Here is a 20,264-nt window from a genome sequence, read left to right as displayed (position 1 = left end):
AAAGAAAAAAAAACAACCAGAAAAGAAAAGAAGCTGTAATTTTTTAAAAAGTTAGCAGTTCTTCTACTAAAAACAATCAAGTTAACTGTAGAATAGATATTCTACATATTCTGTATTGAATTCATAAATAAGAATGAATTTGATATAGAGATACATGGCAGCTCATCCTGTAATCATTTGCAAATTGACATCACAGCACTGCATCTGTTTTTCTAAACAGTCAGTGTTCTATACTTCCAGTCTGTGTTGAGCCAGGTAGGCTCAACACAAACTCAAATCGAAGAGAAATAGGACATTATGAGAGGGATGGTTGCAGACATCTTCAGGCCAAATGAGTAACTGTTGTCAAAAACACATCATTTCCAAACTCCCTGCTGACATTTCTGGTGCCACAGCTGGAGGTGCATGACCTGAAAGGACTGAAAAGTCTACAGAGGACTCGGCCCTAATTCAAGAGGCTTTAAGTCTGAGAAGTTAAACAAGCACAAAAGGTGAAAGTCAAGAGGATTTTAGCTGGATACAAATCATAAAGTTAGCTAGAGCCAACCAGAGCAAAGTAGTCCCCAGTTTACACTCTAGTTTTTCATCTATGGAATGAAACTGAACTGTTTTGCACAATTTTGCTTTTTCAGCTAATTCCCCAGTAAACTCTGAAATGCCAGTCAGCAGGTATAAAATCTGCCACACAAAGCCTCAAGAAGCAACGATGCTCTCCCTATCAATATCAGGAAAGACAAAAAGATTCCTTACTTTGAACGGTGAATTTATTTTAATACAGTCGTTCTGGTACATTCGCATTATACGTTACAGAAAGAAATCATTAAATAGGCATTTACACTAGAACTCTCTACTATGGGATCCAAATAACACTCACAAGAACTGGCAGTTTAGATCTACTCAGTTTATTAGAAAGGTTTATATTTAAAATGCACAGCAGGCAGTTACTTGAGTAGACATAAAAGATCCTTAGCTGCTATGCAGTATCAGGTGACAAAACTATAAGCAGAATTGGTTGCCACAGAGAAATGATGGTACTAAGAGGAAATTTTTCATTATGACAGAACATCTTGGCTCATGGCAACCTATAAAAATTTGTAATCAAATTAAATTCTCCCCGTCTCACTGCAGAGTACAGTAGTAGAATTTCAAACTGCTTAGAGAATTGTATTTTCCCCCCAAGGTACTCCACATGTCATTTTAGAAACAATCTGATAAACCTGCCAGCACTGAATAATTCCCAACCTTGGGAACTGAATGGATGGGGCTATTCATGAAGTAGAATCCTAGTCAGTACAAGAAGAATTATGTTCTTAAAACTTGACAGCAAGTTTATTCTAGAAGGATGCAGCCAGTTGTAAGAGGCAGTATTCCACCTGGGGAACTTCAGAGCAAGACCCTTTACAGAACTGCACTTCCCACAGGGCACATCATTTACACTGTTTGATGCTGCTGGGTACTTTTATACTCAATGTGGAGTTGTAATTCCTGTTTAGTGCATCTATGAGCAGTACATATTAAAAATAACAAACAACAAGAACATTTTTATTCTTACAATCCCGCATTTTGTTTAAATTCCAAAAAGAAATCTTCTTGTGCTTTTGTATTTCATGGGTTTCTACTGCTCAATAAAACTCCACAAATGTCCCAGTTTTGAGGAAAATAGGGGGAGATATTGCTGAAGATAGTTGAAAAGTGTGAAATGATTCTTTCTTCCTTTCTCCCTATTACCTCCCTGAATTTTAAATCCTCGCTTGAACGAAAACAAGGCGGTGACATGGGAAGAACTGGGAGGAAGCACGGCACAGCTTTTGTATTCTATTTCCCACCAATCAGTCTCACAGATGACTGGAATTAGAAAAGGGGAAAAAAAAAGGGAAAGAAAACCTCAAGAGAAGGAAAATACTGTGAGGTAGGATACCTTCTTGGTAAAAGGAGCATACCGTTTTAATTCACAGAACATTTAAAACTTCTTGTAGCAAAAGCTCCATCATGTGCAGAGGTAGAGCAGCAGAACAGTGAAAACTAATGATTGACAAGATGGAGCATCCTGATGCATTTCTGCTAACCCAGCACAAAAATCACTTTCCCTTCAGATCAAGGCTATAATCCCATTTAAATCCAATTTCACTCTCAGACCACTCATCCATTTAATTTAAGGAGAAAACAAATCTGTATCAAGTAAGCAGCTGCACTGACTTTCAGTGGACTTCTAGTCAAAACCAAACTTCCTTACTGGAGACATATAATATACCTCATAGGTCTAAAATTGTAGTTTCAGACCTTAAATTATGATAAAGTACTGGAAGCAGGCTGCTTTCTGCCTCTACCAGCCCATTTTTAGAACTGAGTACCTGCAACATTCACAGAAAGCAAGATCTTCAGATGAGAAGGAAAATGGAAGAGGTTCCTTCTCCTTAATTCAATGCATTAATGATTAAAGCATTAATGTCAGCAATGTGCTTTTCCTGAAAAGCACAATGTAGATTAAGCAGAGGATCAGGAGGCCAATCAGAGCAGTTCAGTAATGAGAGAAATTCCAAAAACATGTAGATCTATTTTTCTAGGGAATCTGAGGATACTAACACTGACTGTTTATTATGGGTTATCTTCTCTGGCATCAGCTGAAGTCTGGCATGCATCCATAAGGGAAAAATCTAGAATCTCTACATTGCCCAGAGTCTAATAATATTTTTCCCAGTAGATCTTTCACGTCTTCCACACAGTTCCAATAGAGGATAGCAACAGTACTTCTTTCATGTTGAAACAATTCCTTCATACTGAGGATTCTTTTAAGGTTTATTTGTTTATGTCTGAGATATAACAATTCCACTAAAGAATTTTTCAGCAGTCCTGTTGGAATACACTACCATGGCACCAAATTTAGTGCAGAGCACTACGTGCTAACCATTCACAACCTAGTGTTACAGTTTGTTTTTTTAAATAAAAATTTCTCTGTGATCTTCTGGGTCTCTTTGTATTCTGCTTTTCCTACAAAAGCCACTCAACAGATCAGAGATAGGCCACATGCTCAAAAACAGATCATGCATCTCAGACTTCATCTTCAAAACAGACCCAGTAAAAGAATACATGCTGTACAGATTCTGTGATTCAAAGTAATTGCTGTTTGAACTACTGAAAATGAGTATGTCTTAAGCAACAATTATGTTTGCTCAGACAGTTTGTTTTGGCTAACATATTTTACCTTAATATGATGTGTGGAAGGCAGAGGCTATAATCCAAAGCTGTGTATGATTTTGAGAGTGCTTGTTACACATTTCTTCTTTTCTGAAATATATAGCTTGGTTGTTTCTTACCTCTGTTCTTCCACTCCCTGATGATTTAAGACATGTTTTTAGTTTTCTTTTATTTTTTATTTTATTTTACAGGCAGTTGTCTGTTGTGAAAACAACGCTGAGCTTGCAGCTTTATTTTGATTCTAACACTGGACTGGTTTTAAGACGGAACATATCCAGCTTCTGAGAACAGCTACATGACATGATTCATGGCAAGAGAGGGAAAGGGACTATGGGCTGTAAAATGCCATACTCTACCATCCAGAAAAAAAACAAAGAAAGGCTGCAATGATTTCTTAACTATACAACGTTGCATATGTTACTCAAAATATTTCAGTCTTAGCAAAGGAGAACAGCTGTGGTTTGTTGTTTTTTGCTTGTTTGTTTTACAAAATATTTTTATTATTAAGGTAGGGAGGAGCTATTAAAAGTTTTGCATCTTTTGCCTCTCTCCCCACTAAATGCCACAAACGTTCATCAACCAGAAGGCTATAAAGCACAGGCTGGGACTTCCAAATGAACCAGGGATTACATCCTTCTGACACACATCATGCAGAAGGTTGAGTTGTTGGTTTGTTTTAAATATCAAGAAAAAGGGATAGTAAATTTATACCGAACAAATATTTTGTTGGAGTCCAAACTACACATTTCACTTAAGGCTGATTCCAACTTCATTAGAATTCACCTCATGAGGAATTATCTTTCAGGAAATGGTTCCTCTAAAACCAACATAAGTGCAGAAGAAACAGCACAGTGAGGAAAGTGTTGAGCTTCTGATTTCAGCAAAAATTAACGCTTAAGTTTTTGGAAAAAATCCTCCTTTTTCCCCAAACGTTTCCAAAGGTTAGTAGCAGTTTGAAATACCACTAACTCTTAACTTGCTGAGAGAAATCCATGCAGAGGGTATGTCAACAGTACTGTAGCCACCAACAGGATGCCTTAAAAAGGTGACTGTGGGAAAAGCAGACGGCAGATGTTTTTGAACGAAAGAATCTTCACTTTCTTGTGCATGGAATTTTCTACTACATTTTCATCTCATTGGTAAATTATACAAGTCTTACACTCACATAGCAATACAGAGTAATAAAGTCTTCTCTGCATTTGATGCAACCCATTGCCTCAAGTGTGACTTCAGTATGACAGTAATAGTAATCCTATCTAGTGCTAGAAGCTTTATCATCATGATATTTCATATACATATAAAACAATCATCCAATTTGTATCATTCATATATTTCACCTTTAGGGTTTACCTTTTCATTTCTAAAATTACTCCTAGACAAAACTATAAAAGATTAACTATGTATGTTCCCATTCCTCCTCTATTTTAACAATAATCCTTAATGATGCATTCTACAAACTCCATTAAAAAAAATACAAGCTACAAAATTCAAGAGGAATTTAAAATATATATATATAAAACATTTTGACTTAAGTAGAAAAAAAAAAGAAATTAACATAGTATGTACCTGCAGAAGTAATCTCTCAAAGGCTAGGAAGTTGTCCCACTTGGAAATCTGAGGGTGTTTCAAAGTCTGGACTACAGCCAGCACAAGCTGTAGAAGACCACAGTGATTCTCCAAAGCTTTGAAATTATTTTTGAAAAGTTGTACATAGGAGCTGAGCTGTTCTGGGGTGACTCTACCTGTGGAAAGCAAAACAAGATATAGTACTTAGTAGTGACAAATACTGATAGCACCACATGTGTACCTAGATTTTTTTAAATTAAAATTTATCAATTACAGAGAACTAAAATCTTTCTACATTACAGACAAGATCCTAGCTTTGTTGCAGTCACTAGGAGCTTTAGGAAGCAGAAATGTGTCAGGATGCCTCATACATAAATTATGGCTTAAGATACATGATATGGCAGGTATTTAACAATACACAACAGATGTAATACCATTCTCTGTTTTCAAACATACAGGGAGACTCATTTAAGCAAGGACAATGAGCTGACCACTACTTGTAAATGATGGGTAATATTTCTACAATATATCTATTTTTATCAGAAGTCCGAAGAGAATTTGTCAATATGTCATTCTTTAAAAATAAATAAATAAAAATAAAAATAAAAATAAAAATAAATTAAAGCTTAATTTCACCCTCAAAAAGAAACACCACCTGCATCATTGCATTGGCCTGTGGAACTCTCCTTAACTGAAGGACATAAGGGGAGTCATTCTGGCCACACAAACAATACACAATTAGCAGTTTTTCCACCTAACATTAAAATATCATACAAATTGCCCAATTTGTATTTTGTATTAGAAGTGACATCATACCTGCTCCAAGGAAAAAGGGACATTGATGCTAGTCTGCTAACTTAGATTATGTGAGGAAAGTCTGTGGTGTCTCATCAGGAAAGTTATCACAGCCAATCACATGTGCCTTCAATACACAAGGAAAAATGGTGTTAAAGCACCATTCTAATTGCAAGTCTGGACTGCAGGCCAGTCCTGGACTGCTTCCTGGTTTCTTGTAGCCACTGCCAGTAAAGAGTTATCACTGTCAAACAAAGCAGACCTAAAGACCAGAGGCAAGCGAGATGGAGCAAGGAGAATCCGTTAACTTAGCAGAACAGGCTTTAGTGCCACGAAGGCCCTAGGCTGAAGTGTTTCATGTCTTACACTAGTCTCATCATTTTATTTGTTATTTTTCCATACAGGAAAGATCTTGCATGACCAACACTGTGTTTCTTCTCTGCATTTGGTTATATCATCAGCTTATAAAACTTTTCATTTGCCTCCATCTTTTCTGTATCATACACACAGTGAAAGAAATGATCCATGAGTGCATCAATGTTGAAAATGCTTTCTCTTAGCTCCACAGATATCACTGGCAGCCTTTCTAGGAACATTTAGAGTAGGTAAAGCTGCTAAATAAAACAAAAACACACAGAGTATTTATGTGAATTTTAACGGAGAGCATCAAACCAAAAAGTCAGCAAATTAAGACACAAATCAAGCTGACACCACTCAGTAGGCCTGAAAGCTGACAAAAGGGTGCTACAGTTAGTCCGCATAGGCTAAAACGGCAACCACAGCCATGTGTGTTTTTAGACTAAACATCGGAGCTTTCAGACGTGTTTTATTTCTTGTAAGGCTGTGTCAGGCAGATTTACATGGTGATTTGAAAATGTCAGCCCATGGTGCCTTGCAGCACCTTCGATAATGACTACATTATTACCTTTAGCAGTCGTGATATATAGTAGCAGATTCAAAAAATGATAGCTTGCTTCAATTGGGAAAACATGAAGTTTTCTCATATAAAACAGTAAAATGTGGCCTTTTGAGTTTGATTTCATCTTTTTTTTTTTTAATAATTTTGTTCTGTACTGTCCCCTTCTGAAAGTGAATCCAGATGCAACACTGGATCAGCACCGTTTTAGAAAAATAATGAAAAGCTTTCCCACCCTCTGAGTATCACCAAAAGAAAGTCCAATACCCTGACCTTAGTAAGTCATTAGCAAAACTTAATGGCATTGAAGAGTCCAACATCTCATCTGTAACATTTAAAATATTCATCGAAGTACTCAAATCCATGGCTCAAGAGCTCCAGCCAATTTCTGCACAAAATTTTCCCTGGACAGTTATATGCCTGTTGCATATAACTATTCCAGTAAGGAATAGCAGAAAAGGAAATCAGAGAAGTTATTGGTGGTACTCAACAAATAATGGGGCCTAAATCCTCATCACCTTCCCTGCTGCTTGCTCACAGGGAGAGATTTCAGCACATGGCCAACAACAAAGTTTAATTTAATCCCAACCCAATCAATCTTTTATTTATTTTTAAAGCCCATCTGCTATTTCAAGTCCTTTTGTCTTGCAGCATAGAAGAAAACTCCTATAAATTCAAAAGGAGATAGATGACAACTACATATTTATATATCAACGGTTCTTTTGTTTTTCTAAAGAGAATCCAGAGATTCACAGCCAGAAGATGGCAACTGCTGTCAGAAAGAATGACAACAGCATTATCTTGCCTTGCTCTGTCATGGTCATGCTCTGCTCCACAGTACTACACCTATGCAGAGTTCAAGCCTCTGTGGGCACAGAGGTTTCACTCTTGAGGATTACTTTACACTGGCAAGGCAGTTGTTCATTTTTTACCCACTCCTTTTGGGAAGAAAGAGAAGTATGACCTCAACCTCCCCCGGGGATACTGATAATCTTCCTTGCACAAACACCAATAATTCCATACTGTCTAAGAAGTAACCTTTACTATTAGAATAGCATAGGAAATGAAACTGGATGCTACAAGAAGTCGTCTAGATGTCTGGAATTCACAAAAACACAATGGGTGAGGTACCAGGCTCACTACAGAAGAGCCAATTCTGTCCAAGAAACACTGAAAATGAGCATGTTGAAGCAGCTTTGTACTTAAGCAATTTGATAAACTGTGGATAAAACGGAAGTAGCAGCAAGGATAGAATAGAATTTAATTATGACAGTGGGGAAGGAAAGATAAAAGCAACTTAGCACAGCAGTGTAAGAGTGTATTACAGAATCAAAGCAGCGCAGCAATATGCATGGAACATTCTAGAATATTGTTACATTCCTGAAGCAACTGGTGTCCCAATAAAGAAAATGAAATTCCAAAATACAAAGAAAAAACACAGGCAAATAAAAGTGGTCACTCAAACACTTGCTAGATGCAAAATATACGTATATATATTTTTTTAATATATATATTCACTGAGATTATTTTAGATTTACTTATGAAGACCAGAGAGGCTAGTAATATGAAGATACCACTCAGATAAGCCAAAATATAGACAACTATTATATGATTTTAACCGAGTTTTAATTTGAGCTCATTTGGTTTAAACTGAATAAGAGGGAAATCCCAGAAAAGTAGGGTTAGGCACTGGGAAACACAGGGAAAAAAACTGAGCTTGTTTTGAATGTGTAAAGGAAATCAGATAAACCAAAAATTTTACATATACAGTCTTTCTTATTTGGATAACAAAGAAAATAAGGATTTGGATTCCTCTGGCAATACACAATGATCAAGACATGAACCAATAAGTAAATTAATTATTCTGCCCTGGTTTTCATGCCACAGTGCAATACACAGTTGGAAAATGACCAGTGATTATCAGGTATTTTCAACAAAGTTGCCATATTAGAACTGAAAAAATAAGCAGGTGAACTGAAGCAAGTTTTGAAACAAGTTGCACATAGAACAAATGGCTATTGATAAGACTGGTTCTAAGTCTACCATTTCAGTTGACCTGAAGACAAAAAAAGTCATATTTAAGGAACAGTGAAAAATAGCTTCTTTACAGGTTTGAAGACATGAACATATGTAATGGGAGAAAGACTAGGATCTGACTAAAGTAGTAAGGGTTTTTGAGTAGTAAGAGTAGCTTGAGTGGAATGGAAAGACTTTAACCTCAAAAGTTAAACAAAAAGTTAACTAGACAAGCCACATACATAGACATGAAGACAATTCCACAGTATGACTTTTTTCCATCTTAAATTAACACTGTAGCCTATGTACTGTAAAACAGGCATCACATCAAGAAAATAATTATTTTTTGAAGATAGATTTACCAGTAGAAGTAAATTTTTAAAATTCAGAGTCTCAAAGTGTTGGGTTTTTTTAAACATAAAGACTTATGGATGAACAAGGTGTCTAAAGAGCAAAGGTCAAAAATATCAATGCACTCTTCCAAACATACAGTCCTTATTTTTTCAACTAACACTTAGTTAATTATCTCCATAGGGACAAGAAAACAAGTAAAGAGGAAAGTACATTTTGTGACCAATTGAATAAATAAGTGGATGCTTTTCCAAGACTACAGGAATCGCCAAATACACATAGCTTTAAACTTAGTTCAATCTAATGAGAGAGCACAGTCTGACATTCATTGGCTGGAGCACTTTGCTAAGGTCCATTTCTCACTTGACAGAACCATGATGAATAAGAAAATACCTTGGACTAGCTGAAAAATTCCAGATAAATTGTTTTCCTCTATAAACTTAGGAATACAGATCTCTCTCTCCCAGTAGCTTGCCTCTAATCATATGCAATGCCAGATACTTCTGAGGAATGTAATAAGATCGCAAAATCCATGAAGCAACAGTACTGCCAAGGGAGTTGGATATTTTGCAAACTAAGTGAGAGCAATTTAGTAGGACAGATGACGCCCCTTAAGTCTCTGTGTTGGTGTAATTTCCAGATGTTATTTTTATTAACTCAACATGTTTTTGTACTTCTTAGGAAGTTTCAGTAACACTCTTTAAGAGTAAGTACCATAAGAACAATTCAATCTTAGTTTTTGGTTAGTTATTTTCAAAAGTAATTCAGTCCTTAAATTGTTAATAAGGAAGAGAAGAATGCCAACTACTCCCTAGCTTTTTGGAGAGATGAAAAGGGGGATACTGCTTGGCTGATTTCTCCAGAGTAAAGCTCTGTACCCAAAGAGCACTAAACCTTGCAGTAGACTGAAAGCAGATTTGACAAGCTTATTTCTAGCAGCACGTGCTCACCTCCCAAGAACACAAACCAATTTGCTCTGAGTTTGATGGTCACCTGTAAGCTTCCTTCCCTCCTCAACTGCAGGAGCAGTATCATCCAATACAACGGTTACAGGTATGAGCATAAACACTACAGTGATCTCAAGATAAGTTTGTCAGTCCAGATCAAACAGCAGCAATACTCTGCTTCCTGCTTCCAGCAGGACTGTGGCACTTAATAGCAGCTATGGCTTACCTTCCTTCCTCACTGGTCACTATTGATTTCCCTTCTTCCTCCCATCTTAGAAATAGCTGCAGTGCACAAGCATTTGAGTTCAACCATTCTTCCCTCTCCATTGCAGGCTTTCCAGTGCCTCTCAAGTTACTACAGATGGACAGATTTTCAGAGAAGCAGAGCCTCTCATCTGTCACACCTCTGAAGGCATGTACAGCAGAGACTGTTAAAAGCATAGAAAGGTGAATTCTTGAATGAGCGAGAAAAGTTCAGCACTGCCAGCCAGGCAAGGAAAGTGATTGTCCTGCTCCAGTACAGCCTCACCTCGAGTACTGTGTGTATTTTTTTGGGCGCCACAATACAGAAAAGATGTAAAGCTGTCAGCTATCCAAAGGAGAGCTACAAAGACAGTGAAGGGTCTAGAGGGCACGGCATATGCAGAGCAGCAGAAGACCCTTGGTTTGCTAAGCCCAGGAAAGATCAGAATGAAAGGAGGCCTCATAGCCACCTACAGCTCCTCATAGAGAGGAGCAGAAGGGCAGCTCTGAGCTCTGCTTTCTGGTGACAGCAACAGGGCCCAAAGAAATGGCACAGAGCTATGTCATGGGAGGATCAGGCTAGATGTTAGGAAAAGGTTCTTCACCAGAGCATGATGGGCATGGAACAGGCTCTCCAGGCCAGTGGTCATGGTCCCAATTGCTAGGGTTCAGGGTGCGTTTGGACAACACTTTCAGATGTACGATCTGGATTTTGGGTGGTCCTGTGTAGAGCTGGAAGTTGGACTCCATGATCCTTGAAGGCATCTTCCAACTCAGTATATACTATGATTCTATGATCCTAAGCTGCAACATGGATAGACGAGGCCAGAGTGCGTGGGAACATGAGGTGAGAGTGTCTGGTTCAAAAATGGAGGATCTCACATTTATTGTATCACTAAGCTGAAGGACAGACAGAACTAGAAACCCCCTTCCTTCCACATATACATACACAGTACTGTGGCACCTGCTGCCAATACTGTTACTATTGACAAAAAAAAACAAAAACAAAAAAACCCACAACAATAAAACAGAAACCATGCCCAAATATTAGATCTGTTACTACTCTCAAAATTATTTTATGTGCCATAAAGAAATCTGTTAGGTGGGACAAATGTAATAACAGCACTCTAATATAAAAATAATATTTTTCAGTTCTAAGCATTTAAATGCAGATACCTAAGTATGGCCCACAGTTAGAATTTAATATTTATAGATTACCTATAATTTTATGTACCCCAGTATATTCAGAAGGCTTTGACAAACACGACCGATAACTTAGGTGTTTTAACATGGATTAGAAATTCTGCTTTTCAGTCATTCAGAGCTTTGTTTTTAAACTCATAGCAGCTTAAATTCATTATTCCCCTCTGCCCCCCCCCCTTTTTTTAAATGCACTCTACCACTCATTTTCCTCTTTGACTGTTAGATCAGCATCAACAAAAGTAACAACCACTGTTGACAGTGGACAGAGAGATATTTCCCACTTGCTCTCTCACAAGTCAAAACAAATTTCAGAGCTGTTTGAGTAAGTAGGTGATGCCTGTCAGAATTAAGCATCTTATAGAAGCTATCTATATTAACTGAGTCGATAGTTGGATGTACTGCCATTCCAGAGTTACTCAAATCCACTTCATCTTGACTAAATATGTATCATGATCACAAATGTTGCCTTATTCTTCACCTCTTTTACCATATCAATAAACACAGAACACTAGGCCACATCCCAACCAGAGACTCACCAGCTCTGAGAAACAGTAACCCTTGAAAACAGTAGTTTACTGCTACCATAAAGAAACTTTAAATCTGCAAATTTGGTTGCATCATCTCCCGGATGCTCTAAACCTCCCACAAAAAAAAAGAACTGACTTATTTGTCTTAAAATAATATGCCCAAAGGATTCCAGGTGGCTTGTACATGTCCTCATTTAGCACTAAGGCATATGTTTTCAGACACTGAATACTTCATTGTGTTCTTGGCTTGTAGTCCCAGACAAAGGGAGGTTGTTGTTAATTGGTAGGTTATTCAAAAGGACTGATTATTTCTCTGATCATCTCTGGAAGACTTCCATAGCTGAGAATACCCTATACATCACTTTGGGTGGGAGGCAAATAAAAATAGATGGAAAACATGATGATGTATGAGTACATGCATGTGTAAGTCAACACGTCTTTGTGTAACTAATTCTCCTTTGCAAGACTGAATCATCAAGCTTACACAATTATGATGGAAAAACAGCACCGGGCAAGCCACCCAGTTTTACTGTATTGCCATGTTCCACTTAAAGTGCAGCACTCAATAGTATTTGCAAACACATTAGCATACAATACATATTCTATTTAAATCCTTTGTCAGGCTGTTCTCTGTGATAGTTTGCTCCTTTAGTCCTACACAGCTTCCAGCTACTTCAAATTTGTTCTCTTTTTCTTTCTTTTTGACTAGTCAGCTCTTTTCTTAACATTAATTCTGAAGTCCTTTCTGTCGTCTTGTAGGATGCACAAAACATAGTACTTAGTACAGAATCCACAACTGCCACAGAGATTTAGCAAAACCTTGGTCCACATGGCTTTGTTGCATGCCAAGGACATTGCAATTGGTGTTTCCCCACCCCATATCCAGGAATTCTCTTGCTTGGCTAGGACAGTCATTATGGTTGATCTGAAAAAAAAACACTAAATAAATCTTAGCAGAGAACAGAAGACAACAATTTAACTACTCCTTTCAGGGAGCTGCATCACTATTTAGTAACTTACAAATGTTTATCTTTATGTATGTGTGTATATATGTATATACATAAATATAATCAGCTTGTTTCTACATAGCAGGATCTAATTGTACACCTACTACTAACAAGCAGTCAAAAACTTAAAGAAGCATTTTAGCTTTTCCTGAGCAATTTGGTTTATTCAATGCAAAAGTTGATGTTTAGACAAATGTTAGAAACACTGACTCAATACAGATTCCAGACAATTAAGTACTATAACTTACAATATCTCCCAAAACAATACCAGTTACCAATTTCTGTAAACAAAAACAAACAAAAAAAAACCTCTGCAAATTAAAACATCAGTAAGCCATTTTATTTATTCAAAAGCTGACTAATTCTTGTGACTAGCCTCAACACCTATTTCTAATTCAGAGACCTATAATTCACAGCTTATGCAAATGAAATTAAACTATTATTTTCCCAACACTTTTCCAATTATATTTTTAAACAACTAAATATTAATTAGATAAATGGACAATCTACATTATTCTCAATGGCAATTATTTGACTCTAATATTTCAAAATGTATATTAAAAATAATCTTAAGAGATTACGTGATGAGTCATGGCCTGAATGCTCTTAAAAACAGTCATTTAAAAATCTTTGACAAGGCTTTTAGGGCATGGCTATATCATGAGCAACATTTCATTTCTGTGACAATCCACTAAGCATGCCCTCTAATGAATTGGACACATTTGCAAATAAATGATATTTAAATTTATAAGCTCTTTAATACAACAAAGTAATTTCCTTTTCACTTAAAGATATATATATTGTAAATGAACATTGTTATTGATTTTTTATGTTAGAGTCTTGTTTCAAAACTTCAAAAGAGTTTACCTGTACATTAATGTTTCCTTCTGCTGCGTATCATATCAATGCAGCAACTGAATATATCATATCATATCAGCAACTGAAGTAGCTTTTCACAACACTTGTATTAAGACAGAAAAGTTTCACAAAGTCGATACATGCTTTGCAGTATTACATTAGCAAAGAACATAAACAATGAAATGATATATTTGCAAGAGCAACACATTGGTGTTTTCTTCTAAATTTTTAAGAATTATCTTCAACTTTAATCACAATCAGAGATAGAAGGAGACCCGGCCACAAGTTAAACTTAAGTGTTTGAGTTTACTGTCTACAGCAAAAAAGAAAACGAAACAAAACAAACCAAAAAAAAACTTTATTCAAAAATTCCAGACACATAGAAAGAATATTGTGACAACAATCCCTACATATATAATTAAAAAAAAACAATGCCAAGGTCAGCCAAACAGTTCTGCATCCATGTGCCAAGTGTAATTTAATCAAAGATAACATACTACCAGAATATTTCCGTTCCACAACACTGCACAGGGTTTTGTGCTTCACTTCCATCTACTAACTGCAGATGGCACACTTCACAATTTCATTGGGGCTTGAATCATTTACCCATCTTACACCACAGGAACTTACATAGCATACGTATATTTCTAGATAAGGTATTCTCTTGCATTTTCCCACCCATTTTAAAATATCTTTTTACTTCAAAATGCTATTTCTTATCTCCATTGAAATTTAAGGATCTCCCTATTTCTACTCAAAAAAGTTTTACTATCCAGTTTACCCCACACACATCTGGACATTGAAAGCTACAGTACCCTTCTTTATCTCACAGATGCTGAGGTTTTGCTAATTGTATAGTGAGCCTGATTGTTAAAACTGCATTTGTACAGTTTAAATGGAAAGAAGTAAAAAGGCCTTTATTCTAATAACAAGCTCTCATGTAACAGCAAACAGCACCTTGTTTCTGTTGCTATACCAGTGTTTCAACTTTCAGTCTCCATGCCAGTAAAACCAAATAAAAGAATTCAGGCTTGACCAAAGTTTACCGTGTTTTTTCCAAACAGAAGAGCAAGGGTGTTTCTAAAACCACAGAACATCTGCAGCAAACTTTTTATTATTGCCAAAGACTACACTCACAGTAAAGCTTTCAAGAGGAGATTCATGGATGATCACGTTCAGAAGACAATTAAGATATGCATTAAACTTATGAACATGGGAACTGGAAGTAGAGGAGTGGAAAAAACAGCAATCTTTCTGCTGTACTGCTAATCAGGCTGCTGCTCAGAGTAGAACTCCTTGCAGACCCTTAATTTAAGAGCCAAGTATAAGCAATGCCTTTATTGTCTCACTTGAATCACTATAAATCTCAGCAGAATGCCATTACAACGATCTCCTGAAATTTCTTTCAAAGAGCTTTACAAAAACAAATTTAATTCTTTCAATAAAATAAAATGTCAGTGTTTTCATTATGCCAAAGTATTTTAATACGTCTTTATTTAAGCAGACTTCTAGCAAAGGACAGCTCCACCTACTGTTTACATGTAAACACACTGTCAAAACAGGCAACTATGGATAGCTAAAAGGGTTAAGGCTGTTTCCAAGACGTAGATTTATCAAAAAAATGCCCACAGTAAGCAGCACCAAGCAAACACTGCACAAAAGTAAAAAATGACAGCATTAGTAAACTCCAAAGGAAAGTGCATCTTTAAATATCACTTATGTATGACATAAGTATGGTATGTACTTCATAAGAATTGATCTGCATGTAGCGTGATAGTTTTTATGCTGGTTGAAATTCTGAATAGTGCTTTGCCTGTCTTCTCCAGGTTTGACCTCAGAAAACAAAATACACCACGTAGATAGAGAGCTCAGGTTTTGTTCCCTATGAAAACGGCAGAGTAGCTTCATGGTTGTGTTCTAGTTTGTCATGTGGCTGATCACTTTGTTCTTTATCTTTCTCTGTGATTCTGTTTTCCAAGACTTCTTTGAAGGAAAAAAGAAGGTTTTTACTGCCAGCAAACAGTTCTGAATAGCTTGCTCATCGATGTCATTCATTAAATTTTGTAAAGGCAATGCAGTTCTTTCACTCACAAACCGAAATGACACAAAACTCTTGCTTTTCTTATATATAAATAAAAGAAGGGAAAATAAAACACATGCAACTCTGTCTTGAATGTCATACAAGAACACTTAATTGCCCACCTGAAAACCTGAGTGTAAAACTGTTTCAGCATAAGAAAAATTGCAGTTTGTTTATAAATGCCACAGAGATAGTCTTACATTTGGAGCTGCTCCAAGAGTCCATCCACAGGCTTTTCCACAAAATGTTGCCAACTCTGCATTTCCTATCTTCAGCCAACATTTTTTTACACTAAACTATTTTGAAATAGTTGACAGGACTTCCAGACTTTGCCCACCACTCCTTTGGTAGATACAACTAATATAAGGAATATGTAAATCAAGAGCACCTGAAACCAGCAGTCCAATCTGCTCGGATTAAAAAAATACAGTCAGAATTGTTGATTTCCTTCCTCAGAACTTATCTGTCCATCTCTGCTGCCTTTAAAAGAAGACAGGGGAGTTCTCCATAGCCTAGAAGAGATATCTGTGGGAAATGGGAGAAGATGATGTGTCCTCTTCAACAGCGGGTCTCTTCAAGAAAGATTATGCTTAAGCTCTGGATCCTCCTTCAAACGGTAAATCTCCTGCCATGTACGGCAAAGTATAGAAAGAGCAAATCAGAACCTTACATCCATTATTTGCAGGGAAAGCATGGCAAGCACAGGCCATCAAAGCCCAGAAAGCAAACAGAATTTAATTTGCTCCAAAAATACTGAAACAGTATAGGATTGGGTTTCTCATTGCTGCACAGGACTCCTGCTCTGCCAGCATCACACACGATGCAGCTTTCAGCCAGGTGGCCACTGCAGGAGGGCTCACTACACCAAATGAAACTTAAAGCTTTGTTTTCAAACATAATTCACTCCTTATTTCCAGGGAAAAGCCAGCAAAACAAACAAACAAACAAAAACCAGCAAGGAAAACACTCTGACACAACACAACTGGTCTTAGTAAAGAGAGTATGAAGGAATTTTTATGCTAGAAAATGTATTTGTGACACTTAATGTTAGGGCCATACAAGACTCAGAAAATGGAACTCCAAGTATTGGGAAAACCAGTGTGCAATCAAGGTTATGCAAAACCTGAGATAAACTCAAAATAACTCAAGTAAAAGCACAGAGTAGGAACACTGAAAGCACTTCCCCTCTTTTCAGCCAGCGCTGCCTCATAACACAGTCACAGCGGAAGCAAGCAGCCTTTCAATTAAACACAACAACCAGAACCAGAGCAGTCCACAGAACAGCCTTTCTTCTCAGCAAAAGAAATCACTGATAATCAACTTCATTTCCAGCTTTTCTGACAGATTTAAGATGTTCTGTAGCATGACAGATGAGTAATGAACATTAATGATGTAGATCTGTTCTAATACATCATTCTTAAACGTGTCACTGGACAAAGTGACATCTTGATGTGAATTTCAGTTAAAAAAATTAACTGTGTTAGAATGAGTTATGATTCTAACATAAAATAAGCAATTCACAAAGCCAAATTTCGACAGTGATTACTAAGTTACTAATTACTAATAATAACTACTAATATCTGCTAATACCTTAACCTATATTGCATCCTCCAAACAAAAGTAAGTCTCAAAAATGATAGCATCAGAAGTTTGTTTCATCACCACCCGTTAGATGGTTCTACATAGCACTACATAGAGTCAGTTTACATCAGACATTTAGGCTGCCATTAGATGAGTACAAGTTAACATGATTAAGGACCAAGGTTATTACAGCCATGAATGGATAACATACGAAGAGGCCACATGGAAAGGGTGGCTGATTTAGTCATTCACACAGAGAACTGTAGGTGGTTGACAGATCATTGTCTCAAGAGATCGGAAGCAATTACTTTTAAAAAAAAGTTGAATTCCAACAACAGTAATTTTTTTTTTCAGAGGCATATGAAATGTAAAGACATTTAATGTTACTACAGTGAATAATCAGACATTATCAGAGAAAATTTAAGGACAATTTTATCATTGACTGTGCTCCTCTCTTTTAGGTTAATTTGCAATAACTCTCTCATAGCTGCTCCTTCTCCATTTTTTCCATTTCTTTAGAACAGTTTATAGAATTACTGATTACACATCTAGTATTTCTGATTAATAATCTAATAAATGTATGCTCTACGTATTTGCAATATATGAAATCTTATAGCTGTTAAGAGTTCACAAGTTGGCTGTACATCTAATTTCTCCACAGTATCTTGGCAGTAAACACTGGAGTCTGAGACAAACGCCTATTACTCTTATTCCATAAGAAAAAAAAATAAGGTATAGAGCCATATCATTGTTTTAATAAGCCTAACTTTACAGTAGTTCTTGCATTTCACTAAGTATAGCACATAGTTAGAATAATACTAAAAAACACTAAAAAATACTGAAAGTAATTGTTGATATTCTATATTTCTAATATTTTGAAGAATTTAGGTTTATCAGGTTTAAAAAGTGCCCAGACATCATTTTCAGCTTAAACTCTCTTGATCCAGGCAGCCTTATATTACACAAGCCTCACTACCTAGATAACATAATTAAACACAAGATCTGTACAGATTTCATTAGGCCAGTAGCCACATAAAACTTCTGCTTGCCAAGGATGCGTATCCTGCTGACTTCTTAAGAATACCGAAATTCTCATTCTTTACAGAACAAAGACAAGCAACAATGCTAAACAATAGCATGGCTTTAAAATCCTTCACAGAACTCCAATCTTATTATTGCTACTGCATTTAAAACATGAACCTGAGCTCTAGCAAACATTTTCTTCCCCTTTCTATACCAGGAAGATTCTGTAGTATAACAGTACACCACCTCAAATCTGAGGGTGGACATAGGCTTTCCCCAAGAGGGTTAAATGGAAGAAGAGCAGCTGTCACCTTCTATGTTACTACTGTGCAGGGAAGGGTATGCCATGCTACTCACCCATGCTCATTTTAATGGGCAAATTTTCTCTGCTTGCAGCTTCCACCAGGTGTCTCCTGGCCTCCATCACAGCTTCCTTCTGTTTGAGGTTCATGAAGGACTCCCAAAGAGCCTTGGCAGCTGGACTGCTATTAGAAAATGACAGGGTTACATTAAACACTGCTGGAATAATGGAATAAGCTTAAGACAACATTTATATTTTAAGATGAGTGCTTCTATTTAGCAACTCTTCTGAGGTGGGCAGGGCACAAACAAAAGTAATGCAATATAAAAGCTTGTTTTTTCTTAGCAAAACAGTCACTACACTTTTACAATAAAACATCTAGAATTTCTTGCTACCAATTTTAAGGCTAAGAGTCCACATATAATAAAACAAAATAAGCATGTTAGCTCCCGTGTAAGCACTACTGTTCAACCACAGGAATATAAAAAATAGTCCAAAGTTCTTCAGTTATCAAAAAGCGATGCAAAGTACGGTCTACAGATGGGCTGTGACTTTCCTGCAAGAGTTTAAAGGCCCAAAGCAATACTTCCAGTGCTGGAGGTTGTTGGTATGATTTGAAGAACTACCACCACTCTGGGTTCTATGGATTCTCCTTACATATAATGAATAATCCACAGCAGAATGCAACTGCTATTACAGTTTCTGTATTTACAGATTTCCTTTTTATTGCTGCTGTTGCTAATCTTCAGACAGACGCACATCAATTTGTGTGGCTCATCTGCAGTCATTACTCCGTCAGTGTCCTGCTTCATCCAGGACACTGCATTTCTTGTTTTTGTGAATGAATTCAGTGTTTCCTCTGGAAGGGGGAGGAGAAGGGAGCAAAACCCCTCGCCTGAAGCTAAAGTTAATTGGGATTAACTGCGTTGAATTTTTTTTCCCCTTAGGAAAACCTCCCTTATTTTCACCCCAGGAGACATTTAACTCCTGAATATGTTTTTTGTGTAATTCATAACATGCTTATAAACATGCCAAAAGCAGGATCTGTTTCACAGAATCCCCGCCCCCAACTCACTTGCTACCTGTTACAGAGAAGCTGTATGCATGTTGCATTGCAATGGCATGGCTGTAATGCATAGCTATGTTTAGCAGTGTGTGCAATACCAATCACACAAAACTTTAAAAAGTGAATTTAGTAAAGCAGGAAAGCACCCTGTGCAGCAGAATCCTGAAAAAGCAGACCAGGGGATCAAATGACCTAACCGAGTGTTACATTTCTTTAATAGAGTCTCTTTAAAGTAATGGATCCTTGGGTATGTTGTTTTTACAGACTCTATATACACACTTATCCTGACTCAGTCCTACTCACCCAGCATCACTGCTACCTCAGCCTGCTGACCCTGTTCACACTGCACCTACAGGGCATGCCTCATTGTCATTTACAAGCATGCCTGAAGTTTAGATTGCAAGAGGCCACCTCTTTGCCTGTTAACTAATCCCTTCCTGATCAAGCAGTTCTAAATCCAGAGATTACACAGATCAAGAATCAGGTCTAAAACAGCAGGAATCTCATTTTTTAAATACATTTTTTCCATTTGAAAGAAATATAATTTTCTGTTCTCCAACCTTTTAGCCCATTCTCCTTTACTAATTCT

General features: G+C 36.9%; 1 protein-coding gene across 1 annotated transcript in view; it reads right to left on the bottom strand.

Annotated features, from left to right (window-relative positions):
* SCFD2 (sec1 family domain containing 2) overlaps window positions 1–20,264 on the bottom strand; it is a 77,074-nt gene that overhangs the window by 27,948 nt on the left and 28,862 nt on the right. The window contains exons 4-5 of the mRNA XM_010710217.3: window positions 18,666–18,793; window positions 4,762–4,937 (exon numbers count right to left, since the gene is read on the bottom strand). Of these exons, the coding sequence (XP_010708519.1) occupies window positions 4,762–4,937; window positions 18,666–18,793 (304 nt within the window). The remainder of the gene's footprint in view (window positions 1–4,761; window positions 4,938–18,665; window positions 18,794–20,264) is intronic.

Source organism: Meleagris gallopavo, chromosome 4 (assembly GCF_000146605.3).
Source record: "Meleagris gallopavo isolate NT-WF06-2002-E0010 breed Aviagen turkey brand Nicholas breeding stock chromosome 4, Turkey_5.1, whole genome shotgun sequence".
Taxonomy (NCBI): domain Eukaryota; kingdom Metazoa; phylum Chordata; class Aves; order Galliformes; family Phasianidae; genus Meleagris; species Meleagris gallopavo.
This window is presented reverse-complemented; position numbering and strand designations above follow the sequence as displayed.